We start from the raw sequence: 15,965 nt of genomic DNA, 5'->3' as shown, positions 1-15,965 counted from the left end.
GCAGCGATGCGTACGATCGGCTTCCCACGGTGCTTTTATCGCGCGCCAATTAAATCGCGAACGACAATTAACACCATAACAAATAACGTGGCATTTTGCGTGACGCGTTTGTCCGCTCATTTTTTTTTTTTCTTTCTTCTTTTCTCTCTTTCTCTCGCATTATGCTTTTGTGGCTCGTCCGATTGTCTCGCTAATCAGAATTCCGCTTTGCATCGTTCGGTAATCGCGTCGTACACGATCGCTACATCATCATCGCGTGCACCGCGGCGAGTACCGCTATACCCGCAAGTGCGGCACACGAGGACCACTCTCCTGCGCTCCTCGGGCCAGTCAGTCGGTCAGTCGGTGAAAATATACTGTTCGCGTAATTTCAGGCCGCACCGTCGAACGAAAGACCGCGAGCGAAACGTCTTCCTCCCGCGTAAAAGCACGGCGCGCAACGCATCGTAGGTGTCCCTGATAGACCGCGCTCATGTACAAGTACATGACTCGCTCGCACTCAAGGATCCCTGCCCGCTGGATGTAGAAAGCAGCCTGCTTTACATCCCGCTCTACACCGCGCCGCGACGCGGTAATCGATGAGTGAAGTTATCGGCGAAATGCGGCTCTTTACGATGCAAAACGGCAAAAGCCCTCGGCCGCGCGTAATGTTTCTTCGCGGAAAGAAGAGATTTTTTTGCAAAAACGTCGATTATTTCCAACAAATGATAGCGATTTTTGCCGCGGTGTTCAGTGGAACGTGCTGCGATAAAAAAATCCGTGTTTAAAGAGAAAAGCATTGGGATTTAATGGTGAAGTACGGTCTTTAAATTCTACCTTTGATAAAAAAAAAATGTTAAAAGTAAACTATAAATAAATGTGTGGTGAAAAAAATTCGTTAAAATATTTTGTATAATGCAAATACTTTTAAGCATATTGCTCTTGCTAGTCTATTTTATTATGTAGAAACTCGTTTGCGAATGAATAATATATAACGATAGATATTTTTAGATTCCAACATTATCTTGTGCGTGATTTAAAATTCAAATAACATGTGCATCTGCTGATTTTTTGCTGTCACGCTATTTTCAAGCTGCAAATTTATTCTCTACGTCATTATCCGCGATTTCATATTATACTTTCTGCGACGATAATCGCGGTGACTGCGATTCGTAACGAGCAACGCTTGTTGTCATGAACGTAATTGTAACGTGCTCATTTCACGGATAGATTAATAAACGTTTTTGTGAATTTTAATTATATGTGTTACACTCGCCGGCAGTGATTAATGTACTTCTGACTAATGTGCAAGAACAACGAGGTGTAACCTGTTGCACCTCCTACCTCGCCTTAAATTTATATTCACCCACTTCCAGTTTTTATTGCAAACTTTTTCTTAACGGTAATAATAATATAGTCTTCATTATTTAATATTATGAATTATTAAACTTGTTTCATAGATTAAACACGTTTACTTAGCAATCTCATATTTCTATTAATACAATAATTGTTTTAAATCATCTTTAATAGAAAAAAATTTTTTTTTAGATTTTATTGCAAATTAACTTCTTAACGGTAATAAATATGATTTCCAATATAACGATTCATAAAATTTTCCTATACTCTAAATACGCATATTCAGGAATCCAAGTTTTTATAATATAATACAATAATTTTTTTAAATATATATATTTAGAAAATAAAAAGTTATTATTTAGAAAAGTTTTTAAAGTGTAAAAGTGTGTGTATATTTCGACAACGTAATTGACATCACATTAGACACAGTACATGATTACAAAACGTTTGATGAATGTTACCGCCATAAACTCATAAATGCATTTATGTCGTTAAAGTGTCATAATAATATCGCAACGTTTTGCAAAATTTCTTTGTAGTTTCAATACGAACGTGTGTAAATGTTTCAACACGATAGTGTCAATCCTACGCGAGGTATTTAAGTTGAAAGAAAGTCTGAAGTACATCTCGCGTCGTGTCCACTCGCAGCGTTCGCCCTTTACCCTTTATAGAGCGAGCTGCTGCAAGGAGACACGTTTAACGAGTTCAGAGCGCGGAAGAAGGCGAAGATTGAAGATTCGCGCACGGCCAACGAGCAGACCTTAACAATCTCTCTCTTCTCCTTCTTCCGCGAGAGGAAGCCGACGAAAGTGTAACAGCACAGATTTTCTTAGGCCAAGACAGTAGTACGATCACGGGAATCGGCGTAGGCGCTCCTCGCAGCTATGCGCGCTTCTAATGGACGTTCTCGAGGGGTCATCGAGTTGAACCGCGCGGTGTGCCTGAGATCGTCGTGCACTTAAGAATGTCAGCGAAAGGTGGAAGGAGACGTCGCGTGGAGGGAAACGATGAATCGGTGTTGTCTGATAAGGACGATCAGTCGGGGTCTATCGTCGCCGAAGCACGCCTTTGCTGTATAGAAAATTTCGAAACGAACCGCGGCGGGTTGCGCGGCTTGAACGACGTTTAAGCGCGGAAGAGAAAAACTCCTAAACTCGACTTCGCATCGAGAGCAATCGTTCGCGATCGCGAGAGGGATCGGACAGGCGCGATAACGCGGATGGCTGCTGACGCAGGCGTTATCGAGTGCAATTTGCTCTCGCGGGACAGCATCACGTAATAACGCCCAGGCCCTGTAAATTTCCCGATGGATCCCCGTGTTTTGAAAGGCGCCTTGTTGATTTATTAAGCCGCGAGGGCAACGCGCGGCGCACAAAAGCATCGATCGGACGTTATTAAATCCCGGCTGGGTTCAACACGAAATCCACGCGACGCGGCCTGGCGCGAGGAGAGAAAACCGTTCTTTGTGTCGGAGTGTCCGTCGGAAACTTTATCAGGATGACAATCATCGGTTCATCAGTTTTTAATCTACGTCCGACGAAGAGACGTCGTCGGTAGAAGGACAACGTATTGTTGGCGCGTCAATTGATCGATCGGCGATCGGCGCGGTGTGATATTTCGGTTACAGGGGGCTGCTTACATCATTGCGCGCGAATCGGTGTTAATCAACAGTCGCGGTAATGAACCGCGCCGTTACGGCTGCCAGTGAAAACGGAGAAGCTGCGTAACTGGACACCCGACGTCGCTGCAGTTTTCCGATGCGGCGACACGTGAGGTACCGCGCCACCACGCCGGATGAGCCGAGGACTATACGATACAGGTGACACGTAGGGTGTCCTCAATCGAGCGCACCCCGGTCTGCTCACGCCGCGGTGAAAACGTGCCCGATGTGCCGCAAAAGCTCCGACATTGCACGTGGCCGCGATCCGCGGACGGATCGATTGTCTCGTCAATGCGAAAGGGTCCTGTGCGTCCTCCTTTTATTCGGGACGCTGCTCGATTGCGACGCCAAGAGTAAGAAAATAATGTTGTTTGGAAAAATTTAATTTAACTCTATTAATTAAATTATTTTTAACGGATTTAACAGAAATATATACGAAATAAAATAAATATATAAATTTCCGTGATTTTATAATTTAAAGGAGTTAAATTTATAATTGACGAAAAATAATATAAAAAGGGAAAAACAACGCGAATACGTCGTTTATTGTTTGTTTGACTATTTAGAACTATGCTATATTAATGAACTATATTAATGAAAAACTGCAATAAAATGATATAAAATTTGCATGCATCGCAAGTATGCATAATGCAATGCATTATCCGTCGCAATTCTCAAAATATAAAGCGTAAATAAATCCTGGAATAAATAATCAAAAGATTCTTAATTAATTGTAATAAATCTATAATTTTGCAATGTTTTGTCTGTATTGTGTGGATACAAAAATTTACAGCTATTTTTGATATTAATATAATATTTTATCAAATGAAAAATAATTTACATAATTCACATAAGAGGCAAACATTTCCATCGAGTATCGTCTTTATCTCGCGCCGCAATATTCGCTATTTTACGTATTTCGTTAATAGCATCCAACGGTTGTTGCGCGTTTGTGAAATGTCAAACCTATAACTGAGCAACTTAAAATGCGGAAAGCAAAATTGCAAATAAAATTGCATGTACGTGTAAATTTTTAATTAAACCTCGTAGATCGTACACGGAAATAGAATATCTGTATGTTCTATAGTATTAATATTTTCCTCTGCTTTTTTTACTTCTGGGATTTCTGGGAGATTCATAAAATCATTTCTACGTTGATGCTAATGCATGTCATATAGTATGCAGTGTATATAATTAGTTTTATCTTTTCTCGCGTGGAAAATTTCCACTTGCATCATTGTCTTCCCTTTCTTGCTAATAAGTGAGCTTTAACCATCGCGCTCTAATCATGCGCGCGTGAAATTATTTCAACTTAATAACGCTAGCAACGAGCGTCCCGCTGAGCGTCTTTTAAGAAAGCGCATAAGTGCACAATTGAATATCAAGCTTAAAATGTAACCGCACCTCTCTCTAATTAAGTCGGTTCACACGACACCACTGACAATGAGACGCCAATTTAGGTTAAGCGACCCGCCGGATAATTTCGTCTACGAAGGAAAAATAATGCTGGCATAATTAATTTGCTTAACGAGATCTCATGTACAACTTGAATAATGAAAGCAACCCTTTTCGCTCGTTCTAAATCGTTTTACATTCATGACTTATCTTTCGCGTCGATTGAAATTTCGACCAATTGAATTGATTTGTTTCTGCAAGTCAGCATTTATCTTAAGTTTTACTTTTAACTGTCGATTTCCGACGTTTCTCATCAAATTTTCTGTAAATTGAATCTTTTTTCGTAAATACGTTTACGATGGAATTTCATTTGATGAACGATTGAAAGCCGAGTTAATACTCGCTACAGCGTTACATCAAGGAAGAAAATTAATGTATTAAACTTTTACGTGGCCGCGCCATGGAAACGCCGTGGGCGAAAAGGAATTGCGTCTCGCGGATTACAGAGGACCACCGCGCAAGACTAATTAACGTTGCGAAACATTATGACGCCGGATTGTTGATTGTTGCCGCAAAGCAGTTAAAAGCTACGATTCGATCGCGCCATTTCATTTCGCAATTTCAATTTCCTTGTTGAGTAATCCCGACCGCAAGAGAAAGAGAGAAGGAGAGAAGAAGAGATGACGGCGATAAAACGGTGTATGATCTCTCAATTTTCCTCCGCGAGACATGTCGACCGTAACAAGTGTGTACAGTTACAGTAATTCGTTACAGTAACCTGGACCGCTACAACGCTTTCGCACGCACGTACTTCGTTAATTAGCTCGATCTAACCATTTATCTCTGGTTGTTAATAAATTTGAAGTCGCGAAACGATGAAATTTATTTTGCATGGTATTAAAATTTCAGATTTATTAATACTATTACTTTATCTTTTTTTTTTTTTCCTTTTGAAACGCTTTACGTAACGTTACGCAACACACGTATAGTAATCTGCATTTACTCATTGTTATCTGTTTGTTTATAATTATTGAACTTTTTAGTTAAAAAGAGGCAAAAAAGCAAATTAAGATATGATTACATATATCAGTATAATTTTATATAAATAATTACTCAATTACTCAATTATGCAAAGTCCAGATCGAAAATTGATTAATTTATAGTTATACGCACATTTCATATTCGTGTATTTATATCAAAAATATTAAATTCTAAAAAATATCCTACGCTTACGTAGCTTGTCAGAACACGTGGAATTTTTTTTCGTAAAATTCTGCAAAAGTAAACGTTACTTTTATTACGCTTTCAACGAAAATTCCTTGATATCAATACACAATCAGTTATGGAATCAAAATATCAAAATACGCATGGGCAGAAGTGCATCTTGGTCGCGTACCGAGGTATTTGCGTACCGTGAACTGAAACGTGAATTTTCGAGCACAGTTAAACCGGTAACGAGACGAGAAACCGACCTCGTGAAAAATTAAAATTATTGTGATGGAATCGGCATCATACGACGAAAAAAAGAACGAAAAACGGGAAGCGTTTGCTGAGGAGAATCTATACTTCCGTTTTTAATGCATTTAATCTTCACACAAAACTGACATATAAAGAAAAAATACTTGACCTATCTCTGAAAAATATATGCAAATTTGGCGTATTATTTCATTTGCATTGTTATTTTTCTAATTTTTTTTCTTCTAAAAAATTATCCAATATGTGATTTAATTTCTTCGTAATAATAAGTTCATTAATGTATATTTAAAATTACACGTGTGTTATCTATTTCTTTAAGAGATATTTTAATAAAAAAAAATTATATTTTTAGATATAAATTTAAGAAATAAATTTTTTTTTGCATATTTTGTTGTAGGAAAGTAATGCGCTTTACATCTAACTTTGGTATGAGATATGATGAAATAGAATAAATAAAAAATAATATAAAAATTTTAAAAAGACGTCTTAAAAACATCCTGAAAAGGATGTCTTAAAGACGTGTCCTTATTTTTTTTTATATTTATGACGTATTAAAATAACTTCAGTGAAGCGAAATTTGTGGAAAATACATTTCATTGCGATAGAATGGATAATCTGAAAAGTGAAATTGCAAAATACTGTACAGCATTTCATACGTTCGGCAGAGAGTGGATGCGCCGCAATTTATCCGGCACATTTTCTGGAAGATTGTTGAGAAACCGTTAAAACGGCCAGAAGTGGGATAAATGAGAGTAGTTTTACGCTAAGCAGGTTTGAATCAAGGCGAAATACATTTTCTGACGGTTAGAAAAACCATCGTGTACGCCTATTATACACGCTCGGCACGCAGTGGTTCGGAAAATGCACGCACTTTCGGATTCATATAAGCGTTAAAAAAGAAAAAGACTGTTTTTCCAAATATTAATAATATATTTTCTACTTAATATTTTTATGTATAAAGAAAGCCAGTGCACATAGACTTGGGAATACGCATTTACCATTCTAATTGTATATAATTAACAATAATGTAGCAAGTATAATTAATTTAAATGTTAATTCGTCAAATTAAAATCATAAATAAATGAATCAGGTTGAAAATAATGTAAGTATGGCGAACTACGGTTATAACTGTATATCAGTTTACAATTGTATAGGTACGCGCGCTGGGCAATCGCTGACACTATTTTGTCTATCAGCATTTATGGCATTTTCAGGTAACGGTACGCCAGGTGTTTATAAGTTACTCGGAGGTGCCAGAACGCGCCGAGCGGATTATGATTATTCACATATGAAAAATGATATAAAAGACGCAGAAAATCAGGGGGATTTCTATATCGGTCACAGCGGTGACCCGTGGGGTGCCTCCTCGGCGCGTAATTACGAGGACATTTACGTGCGCGTATCGTCGTCGGCAAATACGACGGTGAACAACACGAAAGCGCAACCCACCGCGTAAGTCGAACACAGCTGTAATAGAAACTTCCGTCACAGCACAATTAATAATAATGTACTTTCTACAAATTTATATAATGGGATGGAAATTATTAGAAAATACTGACGCAAAAAAATTTATCATGTTTCAAATTTTTAATATCAAAAATCGTATTTAACACTTAAAATATTATACAAATTTTTAATATTGAATAAAGCTTGAAACAAAAACGGTTTTCGCAATTTTAGAACGAAGGGAAGAGAGACGACGAGCCATACGAGATTCAAGAGGGGAGTGATACATCTTTACAATATGGTGGTATGCGCTACAGGATGCAATCCTTTGGTTTACAAAGGATACGGGTGCTACTGCGGATTTTTAGGTTCCGGCTACGTCATCGACGGTATCGACCAGTACGTTATGCATCCATAAGAAGGAGTGTCGTTCGCAAGAGTTGCGGGAGACGAATGTCAATTGTTTGCAAAAATGAAATGTTTCAGGTGCTGCAAGATGCACGATTGGTGCTACGACGCCACAGAGTGTGCTATGTTCTCGGAATACTTCGTACCGTATTACTGGAGATGTTATCACGGTTACAAACCAGTTTGCGGTTCGTTTATTTTTTTTTTTTTATTGAACACAAGATTCTAATTTGATGAAAATTTTCTTCATCTTTGTTTTACGGCGCTTTTAAATTTTCAGCATTATGTGATTTGTGGATTTATTTTCATTTTCAACACGCGTAATAAAACATATCGCGGTGAGGTGAAATGGGCCGTGAAATTTTTGTTACAGCGGTTGAGCACGGCAGCTGGGGAGGATCCGGATCTTGCTCACAACGTTTATGCGAGTGCGATCGCTCGTTAGCCGAGTGTCTGAAAAGATATCCTTGTCCTACAACCAAAGCAGTTTGTACCTCATCGCCCTGGAGACTCGTGCAGAATCTCTTCATGATTATATAAATTGTTTTTTTTATCGGTCAGAGTCAAGTTCTGAAGGATGATAAAAACTTTATCTTCCAATGTTAGATTTATTTCACATTGGAGTTTTGTACAAGACTTTGTTTTGTGTACGTAATTCCTAGAAGCCATAGTATGTCAAGGAATAAAATCATCACGATATTTGGACAAATAAGTTAAATGCCAAAGAAGATATGGATTATTCTAGAAATTACAAGCTTCAATTTTTCTAGGGTATCAACGAAGTTGCGTCAACAATGATAATCGACGTCATTGCAATATCAATTTATTTTAAGTCATTACTTATATTGAAAAATAAGATAGACGTGTATAAGAGTAAAAAATCATATCGTATATTTTGTACAGTGTAGCAAAAGTATTTCATTTTTTTGTATATTTTAACATAGAATTTATTTACAAATTATTTCAATGCAACAATTTCATCGTCCGACATTTACAATGTATTTGTATTACAATGTATTTATACCTCCGGTCAAATGTACTATTCTGTTCTTGTATCTCTTGGAAATGTCTTGCTCGATCTGAAATTAAATGCAGCATAAAAATAGTTTCAGCGAAGAAAAAAAAAGATGTAGCATCAGTAAGAGCAAAGATAAAATACCTCTACTTGCAGTTCCTTGGTGCGTTGTATAACGAGTTTTAATAACGGACGTAATTTCTCGATTTGATTCCGCGCATCCTCTTGCTGTTGCTGGACGGATTTTTGTTGCTTTACCATTCTATCGATCAGGTTTAACTTCTGCTTTAAAGAGACAGCCACTACATCTACGTACCTACGATAAGGATATCGTATAAACAAGAAAGATCTGTAAAACTGTATGATTTATCTGTAAAAATATATTACATTTAATCAATCATACCTTGAATAATGTTTGATGTTGTGCAAATGTTGGACATCGTTGTGTAATATTTCAGACAGGACAATTTGAACATTATCCAGCATACTTTGAGTAGTTTCCGTGGTAGAAAGTTGCAGAATAGGAGAGGCATCCTGCATCTGGCTGAAGCTCAGGAGATTGTTCCTGTCATTTCCTTTGAACTCGTACAAACGTAACTTCATAAATGCTTGCAGCTATAAAATATTTTTATGTACTTTTATCTAGCTAAAAGCGATAACTAATCTTACATATATTTATATGTCATACCTCGAACAGCTGATTAATAAATTCGGATCTCGTCGTGGGATTATCTAATATTGTATACGCTTCTGTCCCAACAGCCATCCCACCTTCTTGACCTGCCGCTTCCACAACTATACCCGATTCCTCCCAGGAAATATTATAATCTATTTCTTCTCCTGCAGATTGCTCCGCAGCGTCACCCCAATCGATATCACCTCCTGCGTCCAAACTGACTTCTTCACCAAAGTCAATTTCTCCATTCAGGTCCAAGTTGCCAAAGTCAACGGTCTGTTTAAAATGCTCGGAATAAGTACACAATCAAAAATTTATTTCTCATGAACACTTGAAAATATTCATACATTAGCGTCCGTAGTAATATCAGCTTTCTCATTATTCTCATCTTCATCCACTTTGATGTTTAATGGCGGTTCAGTTATCGATACTGGTGCTTCTCCATAAATATATTCAAACGTTGTTGTATTTCCTTTTTCTGTGGAAATCATGTTTAACAATTTATGTTATATCCACATTTTCTTTTTACTCAGATATTATCGCTCAGATAGCTAAATGTCAGAGATGTTAGCAGATTGACAGTAAATTTGATCAAAATTTGCTGTCAATCTGTCAACATTGTTAACATTTTTCTTACTGAGTATATATAATAATTTTTGAAATAATAATTTAGCAACATACCTATCACATATTTAATCATCGGTACGCAGTTGCCATCGTACTGCTGGCCAAAAGTAAATTCGACAAATGCACTGTAAAACTCTACTACTTTATCCAGACTTTTTGTCTTCTCCGCTATTTTGTGGTAAATTTCTGGAAGTTCTTTGACTTTCTCTATTAACTCGCGTCTGAATGTATTATAACCAGTTATACCTAATTGTTTGCACGACGTATTATACTCTGAACGTGCAATATTCTCTGATTTTTTATACTCTGCTTCCTTTTTCTCTAGATCCTGCAAATATAATTTTATATACATTTACACAATAATAATAAATAATTAGTAATATTACATATTATATGAACATGTATATTTACAGTTATCGATTGCTCTAACTTCTGTATTTGTTTCTTTATACTAGGGACCTCATAATTAACATTTCTCATAAGCATTTGTGCAGCTTCCGCAAGATACACATTATCTTTCTCATATAATCGTAAAATCTCTTGCCAGTCTTTCATTCTCTGAGAACCGTAACGCCCAAATAAATTTTTCGTGTCTGCTTCCGTTTCTTTCAAAATTTCCACAATTTTGACACAGTAAAAATAATTTATGTCTGTAAAAAAAATCAGAAATCCACACTCGTTGCTTGTAAAAATCATAAAGTAAAACTATATAAATTGATACTTACAAGCTCCAGATAACAATGTGGCAATGCCATCATGAGCAGGCATATCTTGTATTGCATTATTAATTTTCTCTCTAATACTCAAAACATTCGTATGCCAGTCTTTTTTGCAATGCCTTCGATTAAGCAGCCAGTCTAACAATTTCCCAGTATTAATGTCGATTGGGATATCTTGCTCCTAAACAATGTTATGTCAACTTTACTTACTCGCTTAAACAATTAAATGCTCGAATAAATAAAAATATCTGTGAAATGTTAATCCAACCAAACATAGTTAGATATTTAGCAATGAAATTACCTGCATATTGTCAAATTTAATGAACTTTCCTAGGTAAAAATTATGTTTCACCGCGACCCAACTATAACAGGTTATAACAGCTGTTCGCGTAGCGTATCGTAACGTGATAATAGTAACTCATTCAACTGTCTACAGTACCGGCTGTCTCCTTGTGACATACATATATAAGTGACACGTATTATAAAGATTTTTTTATGACATAGATTAAACAATGTAAAAATATAAAAATCTTTCGGCTGATAAAAATTATATCTTTTATTTTTTATGAAAAAAAGTGGCTGTAAAAATATTTTAAAATATATATATATATATATATTATAAAGATTTTTTTATGACATAGATTAAACAATGTACAAATATAAAAATCTTTCGGCTGATAAAAATTATATCTTTTATTTTTTATGAAAAAAAGTGGCTGTAAAAATATAAAAAAAAAAAAATTATATATATATATATATATATATATATATATATTATTTTTATTATTAATATATATGTATAAATAATAAAAATAATCAAATTATTATTTCTAAATATCGTTATTTTTATAAAAGGAATTAATTTACAATTTTTATTATCATTTTTAAACAGCCCGTTAGAGTTAATAATAAATTAAGCATGTCCTAAATATTATTATGCTATAAGTTTTATTAATATTTTACAAATTGCTAGTTATATAAAATAAAAATATTGTAAAACATTCGTTAAAGTCGACAACTGTCAAATGAATGATATAAGAAAATAGTACAGGTGTACAGCACCTGAGTTTCTGGAGTAATTTAAAAATGACTGCGGACAATTAATGAGCTCACTCTTGACCCGTTTTCTGCATCAGCGGATACGCTTATCAAATAACACGCATACAGTGCATACGCGGCTGAAAACATGACACCTGCCACGTATGAAAAAAAGAAGGAAATTCCATTGTAATTCCATTTGTGCGGCATTTTTTGTGCTTATATGTACCATTATAAGAAACGTTGCAACAATGTTCTCAATTGATAGAATCATTGTATTGCATTAAGTTGAAAAAATAAGTAAATGGTCAAATCGTTTATTTAAGTAGCTTTTATCTCAATTGATCTTAAAACAAATAAACGGAAGGCGCGACAGATAACGAGAGATGGGTATTAATCGAATCGTTTCGCGAAACATAGGCGTAAATATACACACAAGTTTCTTTTAATTTATTATATTACACATTCACAGTAAGAAAAACATGATGTCCATGTTGCTTTCAATGTTCATTATACTGTCTCTGTGCCAGTATAAGTACAACTTGAGAGTGTCCATCGAGAAGGGTTGTGTAAGAATTCTAATACTTGCACTCGTCCCTTTTGATTGCTCCGAGTTGTATCAACACCCGCGTTAAATGTCCTTTTACAGCCTCGGAATAAATTAATACCCAAGAACACACACGCGTTTGTGGTGCGAGGATCACCTCGGTTTTGCCCGGTTCTTTGATCCTAGTTTTCCTTCGACAAGAAATTCTCGATTGAAAGTTCCGCCGAGAGAAAGCAAGCGTGACATATCAGCGGGCGTTACGATGGCACTTTGACCGGTGATGAAAAAAAAAAACAGCAATTACGACGTCACGAGGAAAGTACGATCTATAATCGACTGTACCTCGACGAGAGTCTTTTTTTTTCGTTTTCATTACTTTGCAATCACACTAATAACTTTGAGAGGGACTCCGATCCGTGAAAAAGGTCTTGAGAATGAACACCTGTGACACGGCGATGAACAGGATAGAAAATGTTTCCATCACCGACCACCAGAGTACTCGTTCGTTAAGCTCTTCGGCGCGTTTACGACCTTGTGCTTCTCGCAAACGATGATGCGTCTGATAATCTAGAATGCTAATTAGATTTTTGTGCACTTCTTGCGCGGAAGACTCCATCTGTAAGAAAAATCGAATGTCAGATATCATTGCTTTTAATTTATGTTGATTGTAGAAAGTTTGAATTTAATTAACTTACTTGAGTCATCACTGTGACATGTTCCCCGATGCCAGGAAGTGGCAATTCATCGCCAACCTGGAAATCTACATATACCATTTTATGGGAATATGTAGAAAACTCATTGCTGAAGCAAGCTTTATATACTCCTGACATAGCTGTTACAAAGGAGTGCGAATCAAATTGTGTTTTCACTTGACTATAGATGATTTCTTTATTCGGAGCCTCTAAAGTTACATCTACATCATACTGGCCACCTGTCACCACCTAAAAAACACAGAAAAGCTTATTAGAATTTTATAAAATTTACATATAATTGTGCAAATTAAAGAACATAATGTCTAAACTAATAAAGAAAAACTACACCGTACAAAAAAAATATTACCGTTGTACATTTGTCTGCAGAACTGTTTCTTAATTTTGGAAAAATATTTGTATAAAATTTTTATATCGCGTTTTCTTTTTCTTGAAGATGCAAATATGAAGAATACATGAATGTGGAGCAATGCAAATGCCAAATAATGCAAATAATAAGCAGTAACAAATAAGAAAAATACGAGAATAAAATAAATACATGAATAAAAAACAAAATTTAACGGGACTAACTAAAATTTAGTGCGTCGTTTGCATTCATTTTACTCTGAAATTTTTTGTTATTTATCACTGTTCATTATTTGCAATATAATTCGTTACTCGCTTCACATTCACTTATTCAACTTGAAACCACGCAGGCGGCCAAATGTCGCGTACTACGCCGTGAACCCTGGCCTCTGATCCACGGCAATTATGTCATCACAGCGCAAACATATAGCTATACAGATTTCGTTTGACGGCTGCGAACCTGAAACTCCAGTGTGCATGAAACATTCTTCTCGATCTCCTGATAAAAGCATTCTTTCGCATTGTCGGCCAGTTCGAAGGTTAGCTCGACGCCGCCCGTGAGTAGGAATGTGCCGAGCAGTGAGATAAGCAACAGCCAGGTTGACGAGTAATCCATCTTCGGTGTCAGTTTGCCGGCGACACTTTCGCGACTATGTCACTGATACGCGCACATTTAAGATCTTCGAAACCGAAAAATCGACAGAACAGGCTGAAGCACGACTCCGATCTCCGTCCGGCAAATTATTCCCCTCTCAAACAAGCTATTTTAACGTGGCCGGATATACGACCTCTGGCGTTCGATGCGCAGCTGCGGAAGTGGCTACGATCACGTCGCGGCGGGTGAATTCAAGCGACACACTCGTTTGACCCTTAACCCATTGGGATTATAGATCATTTAAGTATCGCACATCGGATACATAAATCATCTAAAATTGATTATAATTTTATTAACAGCTAATCAATTGGTAGTTAAAAGATCGAAGACAAACGGGTATTCTCATTTATATTATTAAAAAAATAAGATATAAATTTCGCAGATTTTCGAGTTTGAAACATTGAAAAATATTTCGTTAGTTTTCATAAATATTTGTAGTATCGAGATAAAGTTTTGATCATCAAGTTTTGAAATAATCGATAAATAAATCGATCTTATTCAAAGTCTTCCGGCGCGAGCGTTCTCGTCGAAAAGCTCGTTCAATATGCACAGGACCGTTTCCTTAAATTGCTTGCTCCTTTTGTCGGAAAGTTTCATAATGTCCGGAATGAGATCGCGGTGGAAATTCAATTCCGGGTCGTTTGAGCCGCGCGCCTTCAATTCCGCGACAAGGAAATCGATCGTTGGCGCGATTACATCCTCGGATATCACTTTTACGTCCTCCTGCTTGCCAGGAGTCGAGAAGGGTCCTTTCAGCCGGCTGTCATCGGAACTGACGATATGCTGCGATTGAGCTTTCTCGTTCGCTTGCGCTGCGAATACCATCGGATTCCAGCCGTCTATACCGAACTATCAGTTCCTCGCATAATCCATCCGGCTACTATCTGAACTACTTTGATGTTACGTGACGACGTAATAAAAAATTTATCGACGCAACACGTTCATGGCGAGCACATTTTCTTCGTTTTTTATCGCAGAAGAATTTCGCTTTTGGCTGAATTTCCTTCTTTCGCGCTCCGTAATTAGAAATAAATATAAATTAGAATTTTTTTATTTTTCTAATTTTTAAACTGAATCTTTCTTCATTGAACTTTCGATTTAATTACCATTGTCGCAATGCAGCAACCATTCGTTAATTTAACTTTGTTTTGTATGAATGACCCCGGACGTGATTTATTATGCAAATAAAATATGGCTTTCCGACGACGCTTGTTACACCGGACTTCTTCAACCGGTTTTTGCTGCCGGGGTTTTATTGTCGGTATATATAAACTGCACCTAGCGCTGTCGGCTTTTGCCAAAATCTGCTGCGGTGATAAATCCGCTTCGGTCTGAGCTTAGTTTTGTCCGCCAAGAATTTCATCGCGAGAGAGGCATTTGCTGTAATAGAGAGCCCGACATGGACTCCTTTTTCTTCACCTCACGATAGAAATGGCTCTGCAGCTTTTTCAGCTTCCATTTGTCCTTCTCGTTCTTCTCGACATTGAAATGATCCATGAGTTCAGACTTAGCTTCATGGTATTTCTCTGCTGATTCATATAATCGTCTCGAAGCGCGGGCCGCTTTTGAAACAATGCAATAAGCTTTAGGACTTTGTCGTATGGTCATTTCACAACGCTCTGGCTTTCCATTATGGTAATCAAGGATAAACTAAGCGAGGCAGAACGTGTCAAAGGGAACAGTATTGCGCGCGGCTTCCAGCACGATCGATATATCGCGGCGATATAACTTTTACTGCCGATCATGCTAAGTCGCGTGCTCTCATTCTCGTTAAGACACGATTTTATGCGGTGATGCTGTTGTATTTAGTCCCAAAGTCACTCGTGTCAGCTGGTATCAGGCATAATCATAATCGTCGATCAAACATCGCATAGGTGGTAATACGCTTTGAATCGATTCGAAACTTTTGTCTT

The 15,965-nt window shown here is 36.9% G+C and overlaps 4 protein-coding genes and 1 pseudogene across 5 annotated transcripts in view; 2 read left to right on the top strand and 3 right to left on the bottom strand.

Moving 5' to 3' along the window:
• The window catches only part of LOC105675015 (serine-rich adhesin for platelets-like), a 125,557-nt gene that overhangs the window by 72,439 nt on the left and 37,153 nt on the right, over positions 1-15,965 (top strand). The gene's annotated exons all lie outside the window — the stretch shown is intronic.
• Positions 106-10,662, top strand: LOC105675025 (uncharacterized). 2 transcript variants are annotated; one of them, XM_067353231.1, is made up of 5 exons: positions 106-3,348; positions 7,081-7,318; positions 7,547-7,711; positions 7,799-7,908; positions 8,094-10,662. In XM_067353231.1, exons 1-5 carry the CDS (start codon positions 3,222-3,224, stop codon positions 8,258-8,260), a joined length of 807 nt encoding a protein of 268 aa, XP_067209332.1. In that variant the 5' UTR covers positions 106-3,221; the 3' UTR covers positions 8,261-10,662. The 2 variants fall into 2 exon arrangements, with proteins under 2 accessions (XP_067209332.1, XP_012227209.2); XM_012371786.2 differs by lacking the exon at positions 106-3,348 and having other exon boundaries at positions 3,389-7,318.
• Positions 8,589-11,212, bottom strand: LOC105675020 (CDK5 regulatory subunit-associated protein 3). Its single transcript, XM_012371771.2, has 9 exons — positions 11,059-11,212; positions 10,764-10,938; positions 10,450-10,688; positions 10,093-10,366; positions 9,759-9,889; positions 9,424-9,687; positions 9,139-9,350; positions 8,880-9,051; positions 8,589-8,799 (listed from the first exon to the last, which is right to left on the bottom strand). Exons 1-9 carry the CDS (start codon positions 11,062-11,064, stop codon positions 8,728-8,730), a joined length of 1,545 nt encoding a protein of 514 aa, XP_012227194.2. The 5' UTR covers positions 11,065-11,212; the 3' UTR covers positions 8,589-8,727.
• Positions 12,097-14,157, bottom strand: LOC105675024 (transmembrane emp24 domain-containing protein 7). Its single transcript, XM_012371785.2, has 3 exons — positions 13,858-14,157; positions 13,038-13,283; positions 12,097-12,958 (listed from the first exon to the last, which is right to left on the bottom strand). Exons 1-3 carry the CDS (start codon positions 14,011-14,013, stop codon positions 12,731-12,733), a joined length of 630 nt encoding a protein of 209 aa, XP_012227208.1. The 5' UTR covers positions 14,014-14,157; the 3' UTR covers positions 12,097-12,730.
• On the bottom strand, positions 14,076-15,683 carry LOC136999573 (uncharacterized; annotated as a pseudogene).

The sequence above is a fragment of the Linepithema humile genome, chromosome 4 (assembly GCF_040581485.1).
Source record: "Linepithema humile isolate Giens D197 chromosome 4, Lhum_UNIL_v1.0, whole genome shotgun sequence".
Lineage (NCBI taxonomy): Eukaryota > Metazoa > Arthropoda > Insecta > Hymenoptera > Formicidae > Linepithema > Linepithema humile.
This window is presented reverse-complemented; position numbering and strand designations above follow the sequence as displayed.